Source organism: Bufo bufo, chromosome 2, assembly GCF_905171765.1.
Source record: "Bufo bufo chromosome 2, aBufBuf1.1, whole genome shotgun sequence".
Classification (NCBI taxonomy): Eukaryota; Metazoa; Chordata; class Amphibia; order Anura; family Bufonidae; genus Bufo; species Bufo bufo.
The window spans coordinates 330,795,185-330,822,440 of NC_053390.1; the positions used below are offsets into that span (position 1 = coordinate 330,795,185).

The 27,256-nt window shown below is 44.1% G+C and overlaps 1 protein-coding gene across 1 annotated transcript in view; it reads left to right on the plus strand.

The window, feature by feature from the left end:
• The window catches only part of KIF27 (kinesin family member 27), a 52,222-nt gene extending 25,468 nt beyond the window's left edge, over nucleotides 1–26,754 (plus strand). The window contains exons 11-18 of the mRNA XM_040417030.1: nucleotides 27–224; nucleotides 1,655–1,768; nucleotides 5,145–5,321; nucleotides 6,229–6,444; nucleotides 7,435–7,641; nucleotides 12,645–12,843; nucleotides 21,590–21,745; nucleotides 26,189–26,754. Coding sequence (XP_040272964.1) covers nucleotides 27–224; nucleotides 1,655–1,768; nucleotides 5,145–5,321; nucleotides 6,229–6,444; nucleotides 7,435–7,641; nucleotides 12,645–12,843; nucleotides 21,590–21,745; nucleotides 26,189–26,631 — 1,710 coding nt within the window. The 3' untranslated portion in view covers nucleotides 26,632–26,754. The remainder of the gene's footprint in view (nucleotides 1–26; nucleotides 225–1,654; nucleotides 1,769–5,144; nucleotides 5,322–6,228; nucleotides 6,445–7,434; nucleotides 7,642–12,644; nucleotides 12,844–21,589; nucleotides 21,746–26,188) is intronic.
• Nucleotides 26,755–27,256: the final 502 nt, after the last annotated feature.

The window sequence follows — 27,256 nt, forward strand, 5'->3', positions numbered from 1 at the left end:
TGTGCTTTTGATTAATTTCTCACCAGGCATTACAGAAAAAGCAGCAAGATACAAAGAGGCTTGTAAACATATCAGCTCAGAATGAGAAGTGCGCATCTGATCTGGAGCAAAACATACAAAACATGCGGCAACAACAGGCGCAGCTTCAGAAAAAGCTAAAAGAGGAAAGTGATGTAAAGAAGAAGCTGGAGTTGGCCGTGCAAAAGGACCAGCAACAAATCAAGGTAAGTAAAAACTCCTATTTTCCACATCTGTCTGTAAATTACATCATTGTCCATTAGCCTGCGTTCACATCTGTAATGAAAGCTGCATTAGGGGCCTTCACTGCAGATTCCATCCAAATTGATGGACAGAAAGCCACATTGCAGTCATTTTACTGCACAAAACAGGGCAAAACAAACTATTCCATTATAGTCCCTGGGATCTGACTGGCATGTTCATGTGTCCGTCATGTGACAGGTCCGATGTTTCTGTTATTTTTACTGTTCTGCTACTAAAAAGGAGCAGAGCAAAAGGAATTTAGTATGTGGCCTTTAAATAAATTGTCAAGGTTTTGTAAAATTACCCTGATTTCTTTATATTTTTAACAGGAAACCGTCATCAGGATTTAGGTCCCCAATCTGCCACTAACCTGTTACCCAGGACAATGGCAGCTTCTCGAAGATGATTTGATGATATTTTCTTAGCAATTTGGCATAATGCAGAAAAACAGTCGAAATGCTGTATTCCAGTGCGTGTAAGGAGTAATGTGGGTGGAGTCACTCTCCTTAAGAGTCACGCTGGCTGGCACCCCTCATGGCTTGTTTGACGTCTTGAAGGCTGGGGACATTGTCACAAGTCACCTCTAGCGGCATCTGGCACATATGCAGTGTACAGATACAGTTATGGTTCTGTGTTGTGCCGTTCCTTTATTATTTCTACTAGAAGTTATGATTGAATTGCTATTAGCCTTCAGTAAGGGTACAGAGGGGAGGTAACCAGTTGGGGGGGTGTCTCTGCACAGTCTCACTCTATCCAATCAGTGCTGCCATTTTCAGACTGTGCAGGTACCCCCCCCCCCCCCCCCCCCCCAACTGGTTACCTCCCCTCTGTACCCTTACAACAGACTGCTAGCAATTCAGTCATAACTTCTAGTAGAAATAATACAGGAATGGCACAACATAGAGACATAAGAATAGATGCTCCAGAATTGTTATTACATGGGGAATGCATGAAGCTATTAAGCAGGCATGTCAGGAGCGGTGAAAGGTCCTCTTTAAGTGCCTCAATGGTGGGCCCAAGCCACTCTGTGCACCCTTGCTCTTTCTGCTTCTTCTGCCTTCCCCGTCCTTCTTGGACCTGTCAATCAAGAAGTAGAGGGAGAGACTGGCAGAGCAAGGGTGCACAGAGCAACTTGGGCCCGTCCTTGGTGCACTTAACTGCTCATTTGCATATGCATTAAAAGTACTTTTTCTCCAGAATGAAGGAACTTCTCGCTAAATGAAAGATATTACATTTAGCTGAGCTAGCCCTACAAGGCACTGTGCCTGGTTTAACAGAGAATTTCCTGGTGACAGGTCCCCTTTAATTCTAGGTACATTTCAGTTTTACAGTCAAGCCACATTAGTACCTGTTAGAAAAAAAATCTATATTTTTTTTTTTTTTGTATGTTCAGGAGCTTCAGTTGAAGAATGAGCAACAACAGAAGATGCTGAAACTAAAAAATGAAGAGATTGCAGCCATTAGACGGCGGAAGAGTACCCCAAGTATTCCAGACCAGCTTCAGCTAGTGAGGGCTTCTATAACATACTGTATAATGCTTTATATTTGATGGACAGGGAGGGGAGCGAATTCAAGACCAACTGTATGTGCTTGCTAAAAATGTTGAACTTGGAAAAAGGTAGATGTTGGATGAAAGTAATATACCGCTGAAATAATTCAACTTAGGGCTGTGTACACAGGCATGGAGCCTGCGTGGAGGTCATATGGCTTCTTTATAGCTGTGTGACCTCTGTACCCTGCTGTAGAGGCTTCATCAGATGAGCTCTTAGGATTCTCATGTGTCGGGTTTGTGGTTAAATTGCAGAGGAAAAAATACAAAAATGGAGGAGAAAAATGCAAAATAACCTAAAACCAGTGCATAAAAATAGAACCCTTTACTTACAGAAAATAGACTTTGTAACTGATATGCATTTTTTTTTATTTCTTAAAGGGATATTCCATTTTACTTAATTTGTAAAATACAGACCCAAACTCACCGTAACATACATGAGTTTTATATTAGTAAGTGCAATAAACCTTTGTCTCTTCATAGTTGAATAGTTCAGCCCGTGGAGGATTCCTGTGTAGTGCATCCATGAACAAACCAAGGCTAAACACGGTCACTCGAACCCATGTTGAGTTCTATTTAAGTTAGCCGAGGAAATCACATGAGCTATAATTCAACTGCAGAGACAAGGGTTGCTTTCATCATAGATAAGGGTGGACAGCCAACATGCAGGAAATGCAGCCACCCAGAGGTTAATCGTGGAAGATCAGACATCATGCATGCAGCAAACACCACTATTCTGTTTAAATAAAGGAGTGTGTTAAAGAGATACCCTTTCATTTTTTATTTTTTTTTATGAAAAAAAAATTACAACTGTTTTTGTAAATAGTTTTGATTAAAGGGGTTCTCTGAGACTGGAAACCCCTTTTCATACATGCAGGCTGAGTACAGGTTAATATAAAAAAAATAAAGACTCGCCTGTCACTGGCGGTCTGATTCCAGCACTGGGCTCACCTATCCTCTGCTTCAGTTCCTTGCTATACCGGAAGTCTGACAGCCAATCAGTGTCCTCAGTGGTGACGTGTGCAGATACCAGATACGGAACATACAGTAACTGCTGCCACTGCTGAGGCCACTAATTGGCTGTTGTATTTCTGGTCTAGCGGGGACCGGAAGAGGAGAATGGAGCTTGGCACTGGAATTGGAATCCGAGCCTTGTATCCAGCCTACACAAAGGAAAAGAGGTTCTCAGTCTCGGATAACTCCTTTAACCCATTTAAGGTTTTGGCAACCTTTTTTAAGCCTTTTTTGATTATTGATTTACATGTATTTTGCCTCCTTTTGGCTTCTGCAACTGCCAGTACTGTAACAGAAGTGATGGAATACTGGTAACCTGTCCAGCAAATTGCATACCTATTGCCAGACTCGCAGCTGCCCAGTTCAACAAGAACTGGCAAACTTGCCCTGCAACACCTCTATCACTACAGGGGCTCAGGGCTACAGCAGATTAGCTATCCCAATAGGGGTGATCCCACTCAGAGACCTAACTAGTTAACCTTAAGCTGTCCCTGCTGGTGGTAAGGAATCTTGCAGGTGGAGCGGGCAGGTCAAGTAGTTGTACTAGCCAGGGTCAAAAACAGAGCAGTCAAACGTCAAAGCCAAAACCATATCTAATAGCAAAAACTGAAATAAGCCAAGTCAGAACCAAGAGAGAAAAGGGTATAGAGATGCACAGGCAGAAGAACAGTCATTTAACAGTCCAAGGTTAAACACAGTAGCAAGCAAGGAGAAGGGAGTAATCAGGAAAACAAGCCAAGTCAAGAACAAGAATATTCACAAAATGCACAGAGTAATCTAGCACACACAGGAACCAGGTTGAAAGTACAGTAATTGGCATTGAGCAATCTCAGCAGCAGAATATAATATAATATATAATTAAATACAGCAGAGATCTCACTGATTGGCTCTCAAGCCAAGCCCTTTCCTGACTCTCATCTCCATAGACACATGCTCCTGTCTCTTTGCCTGCCTTCTGGAGCAGAGATTGTTGCAAGTACACAGCGAGCTGCAGAATGATGTTCTGTGATAAATCCATTATACTGACCTCTCTTTCTCCAGCCTCTCGCTTTCCAACCCTCAACTATCTTTTAAGCAGAGGCGAGAGAGGGGCTGGAGACCAAGCTGTCAGACAGGCAGTCTGACAGATTTAGCAGAGAACAGCTTTCTACATCTGGCTATGTACTCAGAAACTTAGTAGCTCCAGAAGCTAAATAAAGCAACATTTCTAATTAAAACCGATTACAAAAAATGCTTTCTTATGCCAAAAATACATGAAAATCAATAATAAAAAATATATTCAAAAGTATTCATAGTCATTCAAGTGTACCTACAATTGCAGGTGACTTGACAACATAAGCTTTTGTGTGTGCACATGAGGAATAACACTATATCTGGCCATTATATAAGATTTATCTGGCATTTATAAGCAGTTTTCCCCCTGCAAACCCAATCACTAATTCTGAGTTTTCACTGAGCTAGTGTGTGGAGACTAGTTGCACTTATGTCTCCCATACACAGAACATGGAGAAAACAGGAGATTCTGCTTCCTAACTCTCTTACACTCACTCAGAGGCACAATATACTCTGATTTATGCAGAGTTTGTTGAAAGGTTGGTAAACATTGAACATATTTTTTTGCATAGCATCACTCCAAGAGCCATGACAATGCTCTCCTTGTAATCAAAACCTAACCTACCCCTGCTTCTACAACCATATTGCTTTTTTGAATATTGTTTGTAAGTAGTTATAAAGAAACATGACTCTATGTTAGAAATAAATGAAAAAATATCCCTTTATTTTAATGGGTTTTCCAGTCCCCACAGCAATTTTACATCATGTCCCCAAAAGTGTTCAGCCTAATGAAAAAACACCTATTCACTAGTGCTAGGTTCCAGCACTGTGGGTCCTGTTTCTGCTGCTCACAGTTCCCTGTGGAACAGAAGTGTGACGTCCCATTGATTCACTGGCTTCAGCGGTGACGTGTCTTGCTGGTCCACAGGTGACAGATGAACAGAGCATCGGTGAATAGTTAAGTGATGTTTTATCCTTAGGCTGAGCACTTACAGGGCCGTAATAAAATTGCTATGGGGTTGGACAACCCCTTTAAATAAAGGCCAAGGCTTATCACTGATTAGAACTGCCCTCTGTTAGCCAAGCAGACCTTTGGAACCAATATATTAGAAAGACACCCATAGATTTAATTGGATGCTGCGTAATGCATCCTGCAATGTTCTCTGTATGCTTTGTTTGTGCTGTATACATAGATTTCTGAAACAATATGTTCCCTCACAATCAAACCTTTTTGCATCGAATATATTTTGTAACATCTTTCATTCAGAAATTAGAAGAACAGAAGAAGTGGCTTGATGAAGAGGTGGAGAAGGTCTTGAAGGAGCGTCAAGCACTGAGTGAGCTAGAAGAGGATTTAAAGAAAAGAGAAGAGAGTGTTGCTAAGTTAGAAGGCATGCTTAAAGAAAAGGGCCACCTGGAGATCAAAAAATTGCGATCAAGTCAGGTATGGTTCATTGATTACCTTCATCAATGTAATTCAGTCTTGCTGTGCATCCACTAGGGAGCTTGTAAGCAACGGCCCACATTTACTAATGTTAGTGTATATATTGCGCCCAAAAAATGGTGCAATTCTGTGTATCTAGGATTAGAGAAAAGGTCATCTTCTAGTCAAAAACGGAGCGTAGCTTAATGGGAAAGAGACATGGCCTTAGATGCAACATTTTGCACCAAAATTGTGCCACAAAATAAGCCAACCAGTACTTGACATAGAGTTAGAGAGAAGTGTCTATCCCTGCACCACATTTATCATCCAGCCTGAGCCCATTTGATAAGTCTGGTGCAGGTCTAGACGCCATCTACCGACTTAGTAAATCTGTCCCAATGTACTTCCCTGCCACTGAGAGATCGTTTATAGTGGTGTATATTTGTCTGTAATGGATAATATATGATCACAGGTCTTCTTGCATGCACTGCGCTCCATGCATATTGCAGGTAGCATTGCTTTGACTTCTGATTCAGAAAATATAGAGCACAATATAGAGGATTGTTCTGGTTTTCACAGAAACATATAATTCATTCTAAAGTGAAACCTAGACCTAGAGCAGTGATCTCCAACCACAACTTCCAGCATAACATGACCGCTTGTGATTGTCAGTGCTTGCTTAGGAGTTGTAGTTTTGCAGAACCTTGAGAGCCACAAGTCGATGACCACTTGCCCTAGGGTTTCACAACCCAGCCTTATTTGGATCTGCTCAGATAGACAAATGTGGTATCCACCACCCCTAATCCCCCAATGTACTTTGTGATGTAATCAAGATCACTTTCAGCCATATTTCACGATTACCCAAATATTGTATAACACGTTTGTGGATTATATCCGCTGACAAATGAATTTTCTGCTGTTTTCTTAGGCTTTGAACAGTGACATATTGAAATTGTCAACTCGGCTCCATGCATTAGAGAATGAGCTTACAGACAAAAGTGAGAAACTGCATAGCAGTAACAGCGAGGAGCAGAAGAAAGTGTCTGAGGAGGTTAAAGTTCTGCAGAAGGAGCGGGACCACCTCCTACAGAAAAGAGACAGCCTAGATGAAAAACTAAAAAATGGCACCGTGCTGTCTCCAGAGGTAGGCTTGTACTGTGTCTTCTCTAGTAAACCAGCTTGCGTTTGGGGAGAGAACCTGTCAGCTCTCCTAACTTGTCGGTTTTAGAAAATACTTCTAGAGAACCGGTCACAAGAAGACGCAGTGCGGTCTGAAGGCAGCATGTTATAGAGCAGGAGAAGCTGAGCAGATTGATCTATAGTTTTATAGTAAATTATTCAGTATAACTTGTAATGTATTCATTTATTTTCCTGCTCATTCTGGGCTTTGAAGTCCAGGCGGCGGTCCTATCAGTGATTGAAAGCCTGTCCTCTATGACTGTGTATACAGAGATAGCTGTCAGTCACTGATAGGACCGTCTCCGGGACTTCAAAGCCCAGAATGAGCAGGAATTGAATGATATCAAATCTATACAGAGTCTTTTCATCCATATAAATCTGCGCAGCTCCTGCTGCTCTATAACATGCCGCATGCCAATTACATTGCATTTTCATGGGGACATTTTCTCTTTCTATTCATTCTGTGTTGTACCATTCCATCTAGAAATGTATGAATAAATGAACAACTGGGTTTCGCCAACTGGAGGTGCGTCCCTTGTCCAGTCACTGTTTATAGTGCCAGACTGTAAGGAAACACCCCTTAGACAAGGAGAATAGTGACCTACAGTTGTCAATGTATTTATACCTATAACAAAGAGTTATAGGAAAATAGTTTTTGGTTATTTCATTGGGACTACAAGTACCTGATGACAGGTTGTCTTTAGGGTTCTCATGGCCACTAAGCAGAATTAGGATGTATAGCTGGCTGGGTTCTACCACTGGCTAGTCTAATGTACATGTGAAGTATTTTTTGTTATACATCAAAGATATATTGAGCAGATTCCTATTAATTAATGAGGATATTTTTCTGCCTCCTCATATAATGTTTGTGTCTCCCACTGTTAACCGTATATCAGCACTTAGGACAAATGCTTGAGAAATGTGTTCTGAGATTTTCAGATACTTGATTCCTCAGGAAGAGCACTTCTTGTTCCAGCTAGAGGAGGGAATCGAAGCTTTGGAAGCCGCTATTGAGTACAAGAACGAGTGCATTCAGAGTCGACAACAAGCCTTAAAGGACTCCTCTCAGATTCTCTCACAAAGTGAAGCAAACGTCGTTGAGAAGTTCAGTTCACTCTCTGCTTCAGAGACCAGATCTGTCCTCATCAAATACTTTAATAAGGTGTGTAATTCTGTGCCACAGTTCCTATTATGTTACTATGAGAGTTGGTCTTAGGGTCCCAATATAATATAGAATCTATATAGATCTGTACATGGTAATAAACACATATACAGTTATTTCTTATGCCTCATGGACACGGCCGTTGCCGGCCATGGCCTGTATTGCGCCCCGTAAACAGCGGGTCCGGAATATGTGGGCACCGGCCGTGTGCTCCTCGCATCACGCATGCGGACCCATTCACTTGAATAGGTCCACAATCCGGAGCTGCGGAATGGGGGCACGGAAGCACTACGGTTCTGTCTTCTTTGTAACAACAAGTGAACAGACTGATCCCTGCCACTCTCCCAATGGTAGTCCCAGAAGCAACAAAAGGAGGTGAATTATTTAACTTTTAATCAACTATAACTAAAATCCAAAAGTTTTTGCTGAATATCTTCAAATGGTTTAACTTGCCACATCCATTTGGGAGGGGCTATACCATTCCATAGTCATCCAAAATGATACAAAATAGGGTACTTGGCGATTCCCACCCAGCTTGCAAAGTAGGAAAATAACCCTAAGGTCCTACTATGTCCACTGTTTTGATGGGATGTCTATCGGAGCCAGATGGGAGCTGCTGTAAATAGAATAATACAATCTTATAACGGGATAATAACAGCCCATATTAAGCCCTATCAGAGGGTACTATGCTGGCTCTGTTTTATCTAACCACAGAGCACCCACCCTGACATGGGAAACCCCGTATGGAGCTTGTCCGTAGTTAAGGATTGCCCTATGTTGCTCTAGCCTATCATCCCTACATGCATGTTTCACACTTGCTCCTTAGGGTGTATAGAATAGCTTAGGCTAGTTTCACACTAGCATGGCAGGGAACAGCCTGCCAGAGCTCTAAGGATCTGGCATTGCCAGAAGCTGCCTGAATGCCCGCCAGCCCCATTAACTGTAATGGGGACCAGCAGAGATACAGCCGCAACCTGGCAAATATGCCAATAATTGGCTGAAAAATACAGCTGAGCGCATCTCCACCAGTCCCCATTATAGTTAATGGGGCTGGCGGGCATTCAGGCAGCTTCTAGCAATGCCGGATTCCGAGAGCTCTGGTTGGGAACAGTTTGCCCGAAGTCTCAAGCGATAGTGTGAAACTAGCCTTAGGGGCAATAATGAAAATAACGGGGTGGATAGATGCAAACTACCAGGGCTTCTTGTAGTCACCTTCTGCTGATGGTGATAACTTATCTAACAGCAGAGCTACAAGTTACACTAGTGACGTGACATAAGTGGCAGCAGGCACTTATTGTGTGCCGGCAGCACTCTCCATTGTGTCAGCTTCCCGCATGGCAAGCTGCAGTGACATCATAACACCAGGTCTTGTGAGACAGTGGGAGGAGAGGTTGTAAGCTGACATGCAGTTTTCTTAGCTGAGCGGAGCAGGCAGAAGCAGGAGCCCGCGCCGCTAATCCTGGCATAGTAGATGGGTACTGCTGCCCATTCATAAAATGAGTTCTCCGTACACTGCTGACAGCTCAGCAGTGTAGGGAGAACTGAGTTTTAGCGCACCAGTGAATGGTGCGCTTTAGGGATGAAAAAGTACAGTAAAATACTAAATTAATAAAGTATATTACAAAAAGATTTTTTAGGGGGTTAGGGACAACATATTAAAAGTTAGTGTAAAAGTTTAGTTACTTTTTAATTAAAGGATAACTGTCATGTGTTCATCAAAAAATAAATTTTAGCATAAGTTACTTGCTGCAGCAGCATTATGTATAAAACAATCTTTAGTTTCTTCACTTACCACTGTTTTCCTTGAGTTTTTCTCTTAGTTACCGCTGTTTAAACATTTACAATACGAGGACCTTCTTAAGATGGCTCCTCTGCCAGTTCTCTGAGGCCAAAACTGCTTTCCCTCACTTCCCATACACACTTGCTGTAGCCAGCCGCTCCCTGCCAGCCAATCAGATTGGATTACTGAGAGACACGCCTCCTCACTCTTAAGCCTAATGCAGGCATGCAGTGTGAAGGACCGCCCCTCCGTCTTCTGTTCACATTAAATTAGGAGACAGATGAGCCATAGCAACGGTCTTTTGAGGGAGCAGTGGAAAAGGACAAATAAAAAAAATATGACAGTTACCCTTTACAGACAGTTCAGAGTGGACAAAATGGATAGCATCCTGGTTGGATTCATGCTTAATCCACCCATGGGCTCTTTCACACTTGCGTTGTTGGGATCCGGCGTGCACTTCCGTTGCCGGAGGTGCCCGCCGGATCCGTAACACCGCAAGTGAACTGAAAGCATTTGAAGACTGATCAGTCTTCAAAATGCGTTCAGTGTTACTATGGCAGCCAGGACGCTATTAAAGTCCTGGTTGCCATGGTAGTGGTGGGGAGCGGGGGAGCAGTGTGCTTGCCGCCCGTGCGGCTCCCGGGGTGGCGTCGGGGCGCCCCATGCGCATGGATCGCACGATCCATGCGCGTGGGGCGCCCTGGCGTCGCTCTGGGGGGGCCGCGCGGACGGTGGGTGTGCTGCTCCCCCGCTCCCCACTACACTTTACCATGGCAGACAGGACTTTAGTGTCCTGGCAGCCATGGTAACCATTCAGAAAAAGCTGAACGTCAGATCCGAAACGATGTTTAGCTTAAGGCCGGATCCGGATTAATGTCTTTCAATGGGCATTAATTCCGGATTCGGCCTTGCGGCAAGTGTTCAGGATTTTTGGCCGGAGCAAAAAGCGCAGAATGCTGCGGTATTTTCTCCGGCCAAAAAACGTTCCAATCCTGAACTGAAGACATCCTGATGCATGCTGAACGGATTTCTCTCCAATCAGAATGCATTAGGATTCATAGTCGCACATTCATAGTCGCAGGTGCACATCCATAAAGCTAGCATGCAGGAAGCAAACAAAAAAAGGTATGGCTGCACAACATCGCACATACAAATAAGAATACTGGGGAATAGGGATTATTCTGAATTAAAGTGGTATTATACCTACTATACATTAAAAGAATAGAAGCTCTTTGTGCACATATTTGATCAAATGTGTGTCGGGCCCATCTACCAGGCGTCAAGGAGGGTTAAAGACGGCAGATATTTTCTCTGGCAGGCTGATAACAGAGAGAAGTAGCTGGTAAGAATCCATGTGTGCATTATATATATTAGATATAATGAAATAAGATGTGCGAGAGTCATGGCTGTCAACCTTGCGTTTAATCTTGCCACAGCAATGGATATTGTATAAAACAGTTTATTTAAGCTACCTGGTGATAGCGTCCTTAACCTAAAAATCCAACAAGCCTCCCTCTGTAAAATGGTGTGGTTCCAATTACCGGCCACACGCCGGAGGTTTGACTAATTCCATGCCTACAAATTTAAGACAATAATGGTCACTCCCATGAACACGATGGTATGGGGGTATCACTTTGTTATCATTGTCACCCAAATGTTCTCTAGTGCGTCAAAACTCACAAATAGTTTTTTCCAACGTATTCCATCTTGAAGGTGCAGATAGTTTTATAGACCACCCCATGGTTTACAGGCGATGCAGCCTGAAGCAACCCTTTTTGTCTATCCAGCCATGTACTTGGTGGTGTAGGTGCCTAGTGGCTATGAACCAAATGGTCCCTTAAACAGCTGCTTCGACTGTATGTGATCTGTGGTTGGTCCCCTGTGCTGATGTCCTTATCCATTTGTTTAGCAACTATCAGTCTGGCTCTATCTGCTACCCCATCGTAGGCAGTGATTATACAAATTTGACATTCTTGCACGTGCCTGGTTTTTGCTCAGTAACTGTGTACGGTCACTGGCTAGGGATGTCCAATATGCTGTATACCCCTGCTAAAAAGGAATGGGTGACTGCTTTGCTAACGTAAGAGAGAGATGAAATCCTTTAGATTTATATGTCTGGGAAAGGGAGGGCATGGTGATTATTCTCATGTAAACCTGAGACCTATGAGATTGTTAAGTGCTTTTACGAATTGGTTAAAGGATTCCTTAGTCCCATTCCAAATGACGAAAATGTCATCTATATATCTGTCCCCCATTGTGGCAGATTCTATGCCCTCCAACAAATTCTCCCCAAACAAATGACTATAAAGCCTTGACATCAGTGCTGGCTAGCCATGATTCCTCCCCACTAATGCCCAATAAATCCATGCTGTCCTTGGTGGTAATGCAGCAACAAAGGGGGCCTGGATACGGTCAGTGTAGATACTGAGATTCTGACTTATGCTGCCATGTCCTGATACTATATATCTACCCCTTAAGGGTTTAAGACCCTTCCGAATCTCGAGTAGACTGTAGAAAGTGGCCACTGCTGGATGTTGTGAGGGTATAAGAAATCAAATTCCTCCACTTAGATGAGTCTCTGTGACACAAAGCTTGAGACAATAGGTCTTTTAATTCTCTTGTAAATTCATTAGTGGGGTCTGATGAAAGGACCCCATAACAATCCTTATCCCTGGGGAGGAACTCGTACATTTCCAGCGGCTGCCTGAAACACTGGTTGTGAGGTGTCTTGGACCTCCACCAAGCTGATATTGATGACATGTCCCGAGGATAAGCCGTCAATCTTTAAGTCCAGATTATATATTTTTTTTTATTGCTTTGCTTCTCCTGGAGATAATCTGAGATCTGTCTGTCCCTGGTGAAATATCTTGTCTGTTTTCCCAGGTCAAACACGCCTATTAATGGTAGTGTCGTCTCACAGGAGAACTCTTATCTGTGGCCATTTTAAAGGGGTTGTCCAAGGTGTTTTTGTATTTCTTTAAACTTCTGGGAGGCTGATAAAATAATGAACAATCTCATCTTTCCAACCCCTTCCGTTCCAGCACCGTTCTCTTCCCCCAGGCTGCCAGTAACATCATTTTGGCTGCAGCAGTGACATCGCTTACATCACTGTAGCCAATCCCTCCACAAATGGCAAAATAACTTGGAAAACCACAAAAGAAGAATTATGAATGTCAGCACATTCTGTAAATTGACAGTGATTTGCTGTATGTATTTGTTTTAGGTGGTAAACCTACGAGAAACAGAACGGAAATTGCAGATACATGCAGAAGAATTGGCCATGAAGGTGTCGGAGCAGGAGAACTTGGTGAGGGAGCTGGAGTCGGCCTTAGAGCATCTTACCTTGCAAAATGACAGACGCTTAATGCAACAACAAAGGGAACATGAACAAAAGACTCAGCTTCTGTTACAGCAGGTTAAAGGTAAGGCAGTTGCTGATGAAGAGTAAACGTATGGCGGTCTATAGTATAAAGGAAATTACAAACACACTAAATCCATACAAAGTATAGCCACATGGATGTAATAATAAAATAAAGAAAGCTGAGGACAAAAAACAGTCATTCACTTTTTGACCCATGAAAGCAATTTTAAAGTCTGAGATACGAGAGGAGTATATTTTCCAGCAGTCTTCTGAGATTGCTGTTATTCTCAGTCTGTGGAAAACATGGCAAAGCTTTTGTCAGTTTTTTTTCCTCATCTGTGTCGTTGGGGACCACAGGCAAGACCATGGGTATAGCTGCTGCCACTAGGATGGGGACACTAAGTAAAAAGAGTGAACTCCTCCCACCAGCTATACCCTTCCTACAGGGACTAAGCTAAAGAAGTTTTTACCTGCTTGGCAAGTTTGCTACAAAATATTTTTTCTGTTACTTTCTGGGCCTACAGGTGGTCTTAAACACTTGTCACCCCACACACGAAGAGGGAGACCAACGTGTCACTAAGACTGTTGCTCGTTCCCTACCTCTGGAAAGGAAAGAGGGATAGTAAATCACAAATCTGCTATTACCCGCAAGCAGAGGTCGCAGTAACGCCTGTACAAGCATTATAGACGCCTGTACAGACAATTTTACTAAAAAAAAGTTCCATGCGTATCTCTACACATTAGACTTTTTTCTGGAATGCTGTATCATCGCAGCATGTTTGTTCTGCCCCTGCCGCCTGCACCATTAATCCAGGCAGCAGGAACTGATGCAGCGCTCCAGATCACCGCAGGAGCCCGGCATTCTCCACACCAGTATGTAAACTACATTGACAATTCCTCAGGCCAATCCCAGCGTTTCTCTTATGTACAACTCCTGTGAGAGCAGCTCTCACCAGCCTGCTGACTTAAAGAGTTTCTTGCTTAGGGCTGGTGACTACTTGCAGTGCATGACCCTGTCAGCTGGGTGGGTCTTGGCTGCCATCATAGAGTTGTCACCGTTACTGCATGAGGTGGGTTACAGGTTGTGTATGCCTTATATACTGTATTTTTTGCCCTATAAGACGCATTGGCCCATAAGACACACCTAGGTTTTAGAGGAGAACAATAAGGAGAAAATATTTTTAGACCTCAGGTCAGACCACTAATCAGACCCCCAATAAGACCTCAGATCAGACCTCAGATAAGAGCCCCATGCCTCCCATCAGCCCCCATCATAAGCCCACATTTCAGCCCCCATGTCTCTCACCAGGCCCCAGTCTCAGATTACATTTAAAAAAAAACACTTACCTCTCCTGCTCCGGACACCGCCGCTCCTCACAGCCAGCGCAATCTTCTTCCTCCTGCCGTCAGCCGTGCTGTGACCTGACGCACACAGCATGAGGTCACAGAGCGCCCTCACGATGTTCACAGCCACAGCACAGCCGACAGTTTCCCGGTCCTCCCGTACTAATAGAAGCGCTCATTAGTATTCACCCCATAAGACGCAGGGACATTTTTCCCCCACTTTGGGGAAGGCTGGGTTCTCATCACATTTTATGCCTCCATTTGACGTATGCGTTATAAAAAAAAGTATACAAAAATGCAGCATGCCAAGTTCTATCCTGTAAAAAAAAAAGGTTTTATTTTTATTTTTACAATGGAACTCTATGGTGAACGGATGCTACTGTATGGCATCAGTTTAACGTATACTTTTTTGTATTCGTTAAACGGATGGGAAAAAGCGAGATGTGAACCCACCCTAATCCGACGTGCCCAATAATGCATAGACGTGAACGGGGACCACTTTCAGCATCTTTTGTGAGTAAAAAAAAAAAAAAAGCAATCCACTTGCTCGTTCATCTTGTCAAACTATCGCTGGAGGCGGACTACTTTTCATGGGTCACCACTTCTCCCTCGGGTCCTTCTGAACATCAAAGCAGAGTGTCTGCCAGTGGAGCTAGTGGCTCCGGATTGGCCACGTCAAATGTGGTAGTCCTCTGTAGTCACCCTTCTCGCCAGTAAAAGCTGGCGTCTGCCGCTTCGGAAAGATCTTTTATCCTAAGACCCTCTCTTTCGCCTGAATTTACCTTCACTGCATTTAATGGCATGGCTATTGAACCTGCCATTCCAAGAACTCTGTTTTTTTTGGACTCTGTTATCCAAACAATGATCCACACCAGGAAATCATCCTTTTCCAGGATTTATCAGAAGATGTGGAAATCCTTTTATCGTTGGTGTGAGGACAGACATCTCTCTCCCGTGTGTTTATTGCTTCCCAAACGATTGTCTTTCCTTTAGCCGGGTCTGGAAATGGGCCTTGGTCTGAGTTTTGGAACTTTCTGGTTTGTTTCAGCATAACCTGGTGTCCATTTTCACGGTTCGCACTTTCCTGCAGGGGGTTGCCAATTCTATTCCACCTTATGGTCAGCCTCTGGCATTTGGTGCTCGAAGCACTCCAGTCCTCATCTTTGAACCATTGCAACAAGTCTGTCTTCATTTACTCTCCTACAAAGTGGCCTTTTTGGTGCCAATCACTTCTATTAGTAGGGTTTTGGAACCAATGGCTTTTTCCTGTCAATCTCCCCTTTGGTGTTCCATTAGGATAAGGGAGTACACCGCTCAATGCTTTCCTTTTTTACCAAAGGTGGTGACTTCCTTTGATCTCAATGACTATATAGTTTTGCCTTCCTTTTACCCCTCTCTATCTCACCCCAAGAAATTATCTCTGCACACTCCTTATTTAGTTTGGGCAATTCGTACTTGCCTCTCTCAGGTGGACTCTCTCTTTTTCTTGTCCCACACAGTCCTAGAAAGGGACTGGCAGCATTAAATGCCACCTACCCTCAATGGATTCTTTTGGCTATTGTGGAGGCACATCATGCTAAAGACCATAAACCACCATTCCTGATCACTGCCCATTCGACTCGGTCAGTAGGCCCTTCTTGGTCATGAGCATTCCAAGTGTTTAAGGCCGCAACTTGGGCATCCTTACACACCTGCGCACAACTTTATAGAGTGCACACCTTTGCATCCACAGATGCCTCACTTGGGCGCAAGTTTCTAAATGCGGCAGTTCTTTAGTTTTCTTGCCCATCCTTGGGACTGGTTTGGAATGTCTTTTTGTCTAGCTTCTTACCAACTATAGGTTAGCTTGTGACAGAATTTTATGCCAGAATTGTGTCACAATTTTGGTGCAAAATGTTGCATCTCCTTTTTCTCGTTAATGGCATTGGGGGACTCAGCACCATGGGTATATGCCCAGCTACCACTTGGAGGCACTAGATATCAAAAAAGGTTGGCTCCGCCCAGGTGGGCTATACCCTCTCCACAGCACTAGGCTATTCAGTTTTAGTCTAGTCCGTAGGAGGCAGACCTGACCTGCTTTTTTCCTGCAGGTCTTGCTGCTATTTTATTATTTTATTTTTTCATCTTAATTTTTTTTCTCTCTTCTGCAGGTTTTCACCTGCTGCAGGCGGGTGCTCCATCGTGGGCTGCCACTTTAGTTGCACCCCCTGCAGGCACGTACTCAGGTGCCTCGCCGGTCACCCATTTTCCATTCACTGCATCCGCAGTGGCATGCAGACATTCCCACAGTCCCCGTGTTGAGTCTGCCGATGGGGTGACCCTGCAGCGCCCGAAGACATTGGACAGTGAGTATTTCCCCTGCATCCCTGTCCCAGAGTTAGTGGGGGTCCCGGGTTAGATCCCCTGTCGTGGCCGCGGATGGCATCCACTTTGTCGGGGGTCCGGGGTGCTACTCCCCCTTATTTAACCCCCTCTCCCCCAGGCGGGGAGGTATTTTCCCCCCCCTTAGTCCACTCCCTGGCCTCCCATCTACTTTATTCCCCGGCTTCTGCCGGGACTAGGCCACGTTTTGTCCGGCCCGCCCCTGGTGCTCCTTTTGGCCTGCTTTTCCTCTCCCTGAGCGTCGCTCCCCCTCAGGAGCCCCCCATACCATATTTTTTTTCATTCCGGTGGGCCCCCAGTCTCCCGCGGTTCCGTCCCGCCAACGGCGCACCTTTTCCGGATACCTCCATTAATCGAGACCCCGGCTTCCTCCACGCCTAGGTCGCATTCTCTCCCGCCCCTTCCCTCGTTTCCCGAGCTTTTGCTGGCCCCTACCCGCTCCTGTCAGGTTCTGGAGGGGTTCCTCCTCCTATACCAGTCAAGCGCGAGCTTTAACCCTGTGGATGCTGTTTTCTAGAAGAAATAGCATCCATCTTGCCAGCATGGGGTCCTTTCTCTCTGAGATTCTGCAGCTGCTGCAGCACTTCTTTGGGGACTCGGCCCCTGGGATCCATTAGACAGCCTTTGGCTGGCTGCTTTCTTTTTCAGGCTCCCTCTCAGGCCTCATGTCCTCTTTCTGAGGACTCCCTTTCCCAGCCCCCCTCGGGGGTCTCATGTATTTGGGTGCACCCGGGGCAATAAAGGGTTGCCACGCGGTCAGCCTGTCCGTTTGTGCGCAGTAGCTCCCGGGCCCTCTCATGGCGCCCTGACCTACTTCTCCGTCGGTCTCTCCTGACTGGGCCTCTTCCCTGTCCCAAGCCATAGTGAATCCTGGCCAACTTTCCCAGTCTATGCTGCACCGACTGCCTGTCCAAAAATTGCAGCCACCTCTGCCCTCCCAGGGACCCTTCCGCGGAATGGGCACACTCTGCTAGGTCTCACAAACGACCTCTGGTTGTCACAACCATGTCCCGCTCCTCCTCGGCATCCTCGGGTCACTCCCAGGACAAGTCTGAGGCTGGTGACAAACCCTTCCCTGCCATTCCATCCGTTGCCTTGGGGGACACCTCTGCTCCGATTCTCTCTCAGTAACAGAGCATCAGGCGGTCTTCCACCAGACAGATTCCCTCTGGGTGGTTAAAGACAAATGTCCACTGAGGAACCTCTCCTCTCCAGGGTTGGTATCCCCTCTAGTGGACTTTCGGATGGTGCTACCCTGGCTGCAGAAGGTAAGTTACCCCGCCACGTGGTTAGCATGCCGGCACACCTACGTGGTGTCCCAGGTACATAAACCTTCCCCTTAACAGGGGGGTACTTGTATCACTGGCAAATGCTGTACCCAGTTGCAGCTATTTCTCTGTACCAGGGGCCATATTCTAAACACCCTCCTAGTCGGAGAGTGTTCCTGCCAGGCGCTGTAGCCAAAACAGCCATTCTGGTGCTAGCATCCGACACGCAACCATATATACAGAGGGAGCCCTGGTTCACCAGAGTGAGTGCCTGTAGCCATTACAGTACCCTATGCAGCCCTATCCAAGCAGCTACATTACTCCCTTCATAGGTAGAGTACCTGTACCATCTCCAGCTGCTGTAGTCATTACACCTGTCTGGTTCTATGATGCTCCATCTCCATGGGCTGTAGCCATTACACTTGTTCTAATGTGCACCAAGCAGCCACATTGCTCCCTTCATAGGTAGAGTACCTGTACCATCTTCAAACGCTGCAGTCATTACACCTGTCTGGCTCTCTTGTGCTCCATCTCCAGAGTATATAGCCATTTCTTATGCCTGGTTCTACTGTGCACCAAGCAGCCACATTTCTCCCTTTAGAGGTAGAGTTCCTGTACCATCTCCAGATTTGCTGTCGCCGTTACACCATCTCTGCTTCTAGTGCGTACCACGCAGGCATCGCTCCCCTCTGACGTGGACTTCTTGTGCCATCTCCATGTTGTACCCATTACACCTGTGTGGTTTTAAGTCTGCACTACACAGCCGTATGTCTCCCTTATTAAGTAGAGTACCTGTACGGCCTCCATATACTGTAGCATTTCCAAATGCTGTAGCTATGTTCCACTCATTATAATGAGCTCCATGCAGCCACATTACTCCTATTATTGGCGGAGTATTTGCAGTATCTGCAAGAGCTATGCCCTATTGGTACAATCTGTGGCCTCTACGGCTCCTGCATTACTGGGCGTTTTCCTCCCTTCCCTGCCTCTGATCTGTGATAGGCAATCATGTGGCCCCCCATTCACGTGGCGTGATGTTTCCATCTCCTGATGCTGTATTCATCACTCTTTTCTCCCGCTTCTAGCATACATGGCATACCTGGTATCCATATGTCTCCCCCCTTCCTGGGCGGAGTAGAGTTGCCTTGTTAGTTTCAGTATATGGCTGGCCTGTTCAGATCTGACACCAGGTGCAGTTCCTCCTGAACCAGGCCCTCTAGTCTTCTCTTTGCCTCTGTACTAGGAATAATTTTTACTTCATTGCCTGACGCACTATTTAACTATTTAAGACTTCCCAGACCAGACAACTGCTCTCCCCCCGTGGGCAGGTTGTTGGCTGGCATGCTAGGATTGTTCTTTGTCAACCCTGTAAAGTACTACTGCGTGCTGCACTGCCGCGCTACCACATTTCATGATGGAGTACTCGCCTTGTTATTACTGCTCCTCTGCTTTCTTTTTACAGAGTTATATGGCACAGTCCTGGCAGAGTACAGGGATCACCACTGGATGTTCTTTCCTGCAAGAGTACACAGCGTTGTGAGCACCAGCTGCTACTGCAGTTTTGGGTCATCGCTGTCCTCCACCATACAGAATCCTTCTGGGTGGTTAATGACATGCGTCTTCGCTGGATGTCCTCTCTGATATGGCTGTGACAGGACTAGGGAGTGCCACACTCCTGCCTGTGGGTGGACTTTTCCGCGGCTTGCTCTGGTATCGGACATGGTCCCGTACCTCTTCTATGGTCCGGGTGTTCTTGGTACTCCCTTATGTTCTTTGTTTAGTTGTGCTACATGACAGAAGGGCCGTTCCCTTGGGCCTTGTCGTTGTCTGCTCCTGTCAGTTCCTTCCCTGGGGGTTTCATTGTGCTCTGCTGGTAGCTGGTTTCTACATGTCAGTGTAGTCTCTCCCAGCTTCCCCTGCTGACTTCTGCATCCTTTGTGACATATGCATGTTTGCCGATTCTTTTACCAAATCCAGGCTGCTGTATTTGCCCCTTCTGGGACAGTGTTATACAGTTGGCTGGTCACTACACTTGTGATGGTTGGTCACTCATGGCCGATGTTATTTTCTTGGTTTTCTGGCTATTGTTGTCCTTAGGTGGTCCGGTTCTTTGGACCCTTCTGTCCGGAGTCCCTGACCCCACTCTTTCTTAGACCATCTAGCTGGCCGCTCCCTTATGAGGAAGCTACCCATGGCATTTTGACCGCACAGGCTCTGTATGACAGCTGCTTCTTTGGGCCCAGTTTGGTCCTTTTTCCCTCCTGGGTTCCTTCCATATGCAGAGCGCTAGGTCGTTACCAACAGACGTTGCTGTGCTACTCTCCTGTTTCCTCAGGGGGAGCCCTGGTTCTTCTAGATCCTTCCTCGGGCTCTCTAGTGCATTCTTGGTCAACTCTTGATTCTCGGCAGGACATCTGGTCCTGTCCCTTATCCTCTAGCGCTTTATTTTTTTCCCACCTTGGGTGGAGCTGGGTGTTTCCCTTTGTTCCTTCTTGCAGGCCTTGTTTCCCAGGCACCTGTCCTTGGGATCCTGACGGTCTCCCATTTTTTTTCTTTGGAACCATTTCATGCTAGGGTCTCTCCTAGTCCTGTTGGGTCACATGGTTCGTCTGCACCTGTGCACCCTTCTTTTTGCATGAGATTTCAATCCCACCCTCGAGGACTGCTTTAGGATGTCCCATGGTGCTGTGTCCCCCAATGCCATTAACAAGAAAATTAGATTTTTGTACTTATCCGTTTCTCATTCAATGCATTGGGGGACACAGATCCCACCCACTGTTTTTACTTACTCTCCCTGTCACTGGGCTGCTGTTCTCTTTTCCTGTCCCGGTCCAGGACATGTTGGTTCTTCGCTTTTGTTTCTCTCTCCTACTGCTATTGGTACAAACTAAATAGCCTAGTGCTGTGGAGAGGGTATAGCCAACCTGGGGGGAGCAAACCTTTTTTGATATCTAGTGCCTCCTAGTGGTAGCTGGGCATATACCCATGGTGCTGTGTCCCCCAATGCATTGAACGAGAAACGGATTTTACGGTAAGTACAAGAATCCAATTTTTGCTAAGCCACACCCCCTTTCTGTTAAGCCATAACCCAATGCTGAGCTAGGTGCAATGGATTTTTCAAATAATTAGAGGCACCAAACTGGCGCAGTTTATGGGTAGTTGCATTATATGATTATGGAGATACCAGATTTACATTGTTTTACTACTTTAAAAAATAAATAAAAAATTAGTTTTCTCCATAACTTTTTTTATTTTTCCTTCAACGTTACTGTGTAAGGGCTTGGTTTTTTTGTCGAACAAGCTATAGTTTTATATTCCCTTTTTGGGAGGTAAAAAAAAATCACAGTAAATTTATTTAGTTTTTAGATTATTTTACTAGTTTGGACATTTCCAAACGTGGCAATACCAGTTGTGTTTCTTTGTTGTTCTTTTTATTTTTCCATATGATAAATGGGAAAAGGGGGCAGACATACAGTGTGAGAACCACAACATCCCACTGGTGATCACAAGATCCCAGGGCTCTGACTGAATATAGTGCTGGTAATTATTCCCAGCAGCATCCAGTGTTAGAGTTGTAATTTCTCATACGTTATCATGTGATATCATGGGTCCAACCTGTATGCCACCGAGGATGGTTATCGGAGGTGTTTTCAGGCAGAGCCCCAAGAGCTCTCGATTACGAGGGAAAGAAAATATAGATAGGGGAGAGATGAATAACATGTCCATAGTCTGGACAGCAATTAGAAGAGGCTTCAGGGGTGTCTGTCTTTGGATATTCGTTATGTCCTTTTAACCTGTCTTTTTCCAATCTAGATAATGACAGAGGTATTCCTGCAGAAAACATTAATGCATATGAAACAAAAATAGAGGAACTTGAAAAGGAGCTTTATTTCTACAAAACAACTAGCCGAGAATTAAGGAAGAAGCTAAGGGATCTGGTTGGAGAAGTAAATGTGACATTTCCTAATTGTAAGTGTTGGTTACAAATTATTCCAATGCATAAACATACACACGGACTAGTATAGCCCCTTAACGCAGAACGCCGTACATGTACGGCGGGGAATGCATTGCCAGAATGCATTCCGCCGTACATGCACGGCGGGATGATCGGGCGGGCACCGGAGCGGTGCGCGCCCAATCATTGCAGGGGTCTGGCAGTCCCTGGTAGCCGGGCCCCTGCTGTATCCGCCGCCGATGCCGGCGAATTGACCCCTTCTATGCCGCGGTCCGCGCTGACCGCGACATAGGAGTGGTTTGCGGCAGGTGAAGCAGCGCATCGAGTCCCCGCGCTGCTGTGGCGGGGACCCGATGAGTGACAAGGCAACCAGATGCTGTGCAGAGGCTGCCCAATGCCCTACATGGCATCTGGACCTGCCTTCTATGGGTGCCCAGGAGATCCAGCCTCAGGCTGGGTCTCCTAGGCAACCTGTTTGTGTACTACTCACTGTAGTACACAAACAGGCAATGCATTACAATACAGATGTATTGTAATGCATTGCAGAGGGGATCAGACCGCCAAAAGTTGAAGTCCCAGAGTGGGACAGAAATAAAGTTTAAAAAAAAAAAAGTGTTTTGAATAAAAATAAATAAAGTTTCAAGTAAAAAAAATAAAAAACACGCCCCTTTCCCCTGATTTTCTAATAAAAAAATTAAAAAAAGATAAACCGCACATATTAGGTATCGCTGCGTCCGTAACAAACGGCTCTATAAATATATCACATGATCCACCCCGTCCGATAGACACCATAAAAAATAAAAACTGTGTATAAAAAAAGCCATTTTTGTCAACTTACATCACTAAAAGTGCAACACGAAGAGATCAAAAAGGCATATTCCCCCAAAAATAGTACCAATCTAACCTCATCCCGCAAAAAATTAGCCCGTACATTGGGCAATCCCCAAAAAATAAAAAAACTATGGCTCTCAGACTAAAAAACTATGGCTCTACACACTAAAACATGATTTATTTTTTTAAAAAAATGCTTTTATTGTGTTAAATGTAAAAAAAAGTATACATATTAGGTATCGCCACGTCCGTAAAAACCTGCTCTATAAAAATACCATATGACCTAACCCCTCAGGTGAATACCGTCAAAAAAAAAAAACGGGTTAAAAAAAGCAATTTTTTGTCACCTTAAATCATAAAAAGTGTAATAGCAAGCGATCAAAAAGTCATACGCACCCCAAAATAGTGCCAATCAAACCGTCATCTCACCCCGAAAAAAATGAGCCCCTAAACAAGACAGTCGCCCAAAAAATAAATAAAACTATGGCTTTCAGAATGTGGAGACACTAAAGAATCTTTTTTTTTTTTAAATGCTTTGTTATGTAAAACTGAAACAAACAACAACAAAAAAGTTGTCATATTTGGTATTGTCGCGTCCGTGACAACCTGCTCTATAAAAATACCACATGATCTAACCTGTCAGATGAATGTTGTAAATAACAGGAAAAAAAAAAACGGTGCCAAAACAGCTATTTCTTGTTACTTTGCCTCACAAAAAGTGTAATATAGAGCAACCAAAAATCATATGTACCCTAAAATAGTACCAACAAAACTGCCACCCTATCCCGTAGTTTCTAAATTGGGGTCACTTTTTTGGAGTTTCTACTCTAGGGGTGCATCAGGGGGAATTCAAGTGGGACATGGTGTCAAAAAACCAGTCCAGCAAAATCTGCCTTCCAAAAACCGTACGGCATTCCTTTCCTTCTGCGCCCTGCCGTGTGCCCATACAGCAGTTTACGACCGCATATGGGGTGTTTCTGTAAACTACAGAATCAGAGCCATAAATATTGAGTTTTGTTTGGCTGTTAACCCTTGCTTTGTAACTGGAAAAAAAAAAAATTAAAATGGAAAATCTGCCAAAAAAGTGAAATTTTATCTCTATTTTCCATTAATTCTTGTGGAACACCTAAAGGGTTAACAAAGTTTGTAAAATCAGTTTTGAATACCTTGAGGGGTGTAGTTTCTAGAATAGGGTCATTTTTGGGTGGTTTCTATTATGTAAGCCTCACAAAGTGACTTCAGACCTGAACTGGTCCTGAAAAAGTAGGTTTTAAACTTCTAAGCCTTGTAACGTCCCCAAAAAATAAAATGGCATTCACAAAATGATCCAAACATGAAGTAGACATATGGGGAATGTAAATTAATAACTATTTTTGGAGGTATTACTATGTATTATAGAAGTAGAGAAATAGAAATTTGCTAATTTTTCAAATTTTGGGGTAAATTTTGTATTTTTTTATAAATAAATAAAAAAAAAATTACTCCATTTACCAGTGTCGTGAAGTACAATTTGTGACGAAAAAACAATCTCAGAATAGCCTGGATAAGTAAAAGCGTTTTAAAGTTATTCACACATAAAGTGACACTGGTTAGATTTGCAAAAAATGGCCTGGTCCTTAAGGTGAAAATGAGCCCGGTCCTTAAGGGGATAGTAACGTACCTGTAAAGTAACGTAATGCGGAGCTTTAAACACAAATGTAATGTAAAGTTAATAGGCATATAATTTTGAAACTAAAAACATGAAATGATAATCGTATATGGAAGAACACTTTAATACAGGTAGTTTCATTTTAAAGGCTATAGACATTTCTGAACTCCTGACGGCTCATCAAGACTCAGTGAAGCTAAATTCTTATCAAACTGATCCGAATTTAGCTATAATGAGTGTTGTGAGCTGTCAAGAAAGTACTGATAAGGGCTACAGATCAAGCTGTCAGAGCAGCTCCCTGATGGATTCAGCGTGAAGCAAAAAGCAATAGTCGTAAATGCAGTGAAACCTAAAGCTGTAACAGATGTTTCTAATAAAGACCAATTAAAAACATTTTTTATCCAAAAATGAGTAAAACTGAATAATAAAAAAATGCCCTCAAAGGTGTCCATAGCCTTTTACGTTTTTAAAACAAAATAAAGTAACGGCTAACTCCAACTTTGTGACTTTTTTATTTCTCCAGTGTATATAAAATAAAAAATTGATGCAACTATGAAAGTAGTCTTGATTAAAAGTGTCCCACAGTTTTGTGCCTACAGCTCCTATGCAGGCCTAAGTGTCCCTATGGTAACAGACTACTAACAAACCCTCTACTTTTTCCATCTGTGCCCTAGTTGCTAATGTTCAGAATAGACATTAGAAAAAAGGAGGGGGCAAATGACATGGAATTTGTAAGCTGTAACCATGCGTACACGTATACACACACTTTATAATGACTCTTATGCAGAGTTGCAATAAACAGAGGTACTGTAAAGATGAACACGCGCAAAAATGAAGCAGTAGTAGTAGTAGTAATAATATGTACTAAAGCTAATCAATACCAAATACATTTTGGTTTTCCAAATCCCCAATGTTAATGGCGTTGTCCGAGTGTTTAATAATAATGACCTATCCTCTGGATAAGGCTACTTTCACATTTGCGGCAGAGAGATCCGGCAAGCAGTTCCGTTGCCGGAACTGCCTGCCGGATCAGGCAAAACATATGCCAACTGATGGCATTAGTAAGACTGATCAGGATCATGATCAGTCTTAAAAATGCCTGATCAGTAAAAAAAAATGCATTGAAATGCCAGATCCGTCTTTCCGGTGTCATCCGGCAAAACGGATCCGGCATTTATTTTTTTCACCTTTTTTTTCAGTCTGCGCATGCACAGACCGGAAGGACGGATCCGGCATTCCGGTGTTTTGAATGCCGGATCCGGCACTAATACATTCCTATGGGAAAAAATGCCAGATCTGGCATTCAGGCAAGTCTTCAGTTTTTTGGGCCGGAGATAAAACCGTAGCATGCTACGGTTTTCTCTTTTGCCTGATCAGTCAAAATGACTGAACTGAAGACATCCTGAGGCATCCTGAACGGATCACTCTCCATTCAGAATGCATGGGGATATGCCTGATCAGTTCTTTTCCGGTATAGAGCCCCTGTGACGGAACTCTATGCCGGAAAAGAAAAACGCTAGTGTGAAAGTACCCTAAGTCATCAATATCCAATTATGGGGGGTGCCGGGAGTCGGACCCCCAACGATCTGATATTGATGACTTATCCTGAAGATAGGTCATCATTATTAAACACTCGGACAACGCCATTAACATTGGGGATTTGGAAACTACAATTTATTTTGTATTGATTAGCTTTAGTACATATTATTACTGCTACCACTGTTGATCCATACAGTACCTCTGTTTAGCGCCCTGGCCTCTTCATCGTCCTGTGACGTCACATTGATCAGTCATATGGCCAGGGAATGGGGCTGAGCTTTAATACCAAGCACAAGCGCTGTTCAATGGACAGTGCCATGCTTTGAAAGCTGATCTTGGGAGGTGATGGGAGTCCGACCCCCACTGATTATATAAGTCATTAGTATTAAACACATAGACAACCCCTTTAATAGAATTGTTTTTATTTTGTTTTTCTTAGACGGTGGCTTTGGAGATGCACCACCGAACCAGGATGAATTAAGAGCAGTGACCTCCAAAGAGCAGAAATGGGTGTCAAAGGTTGAAAATGGAAAATCAATCAGAAAGTCAAAAGACCCTTCAAACTCCAGATTGAAGCAGAATACTTATAGACTTATTGGGGATAATTCAGGAGCTGGAGGTCACATGTCGCAGCCCCGCAAACAGATCAGAAGGCACTTTTCTAGTGGAGATGACACAGAAGATACAGATGAATTGCATACTTTCAAACCTCAAAGCCAAGAGACTGATAAAGCAGCACTTGTGGTAAATCCAGTGAAACTGTCCCGCCGAGAGGTGCGGCAGATCTCTGTGTCAGAGCTTTCGACACGACGATCCAGTGTTGGTTCCAGTCTTGCTGATTCCATTGAAATAACGCGGAAATCATCAGACTTTAAATTCTAGATAAAGTGTTTGGATTAGTTAGAAAATGTGGCACTTGTCTCGCTGTGAATATGTACAGACCAGACATTTCTGAGCTGTAGCACAGACCTTATTCACGAAACCCCAGCACTCTAGATGAGACTACCATCACACTGTATAGTATAAATGATACATCTTAAGGCCATAACTTGATATTTATTACTTGTAAATTTTAAAAAAAACCTTTCCAGAGTGGCTGTATTTATTATCCATGGTGCCATCCACTTTTAGGCGTGTGGTACTGTAACTTAAAAAAGGGGTTAGCGGAAAGGCCAGACTGCAAGGAGAGTGAGTGCTGTTCCAACAATATCTGGCGGAGTGCGGCTCCGTGGAGAGACTGTTGACCCCATCCTTATCGAACCCCTCCCATCAATAGGTGAAGATGTGAAAGAGATACAGATGGAGCAGCTATTATCTAAGCCAGGGCATTACTTTATTAACATAGCATGCCACAGTGCTCCACACTATTTGTGTAGGGCACATTCTAATACTAAGTGCATGAATGCCACTCTGTTAACAGTGTAGTATGCCAGTTAAGTCTGCTACATCTGTATGTGGAAAGGTATCAGAATGGTGACATGGTGGACATTGATGAATATGGGGAAAC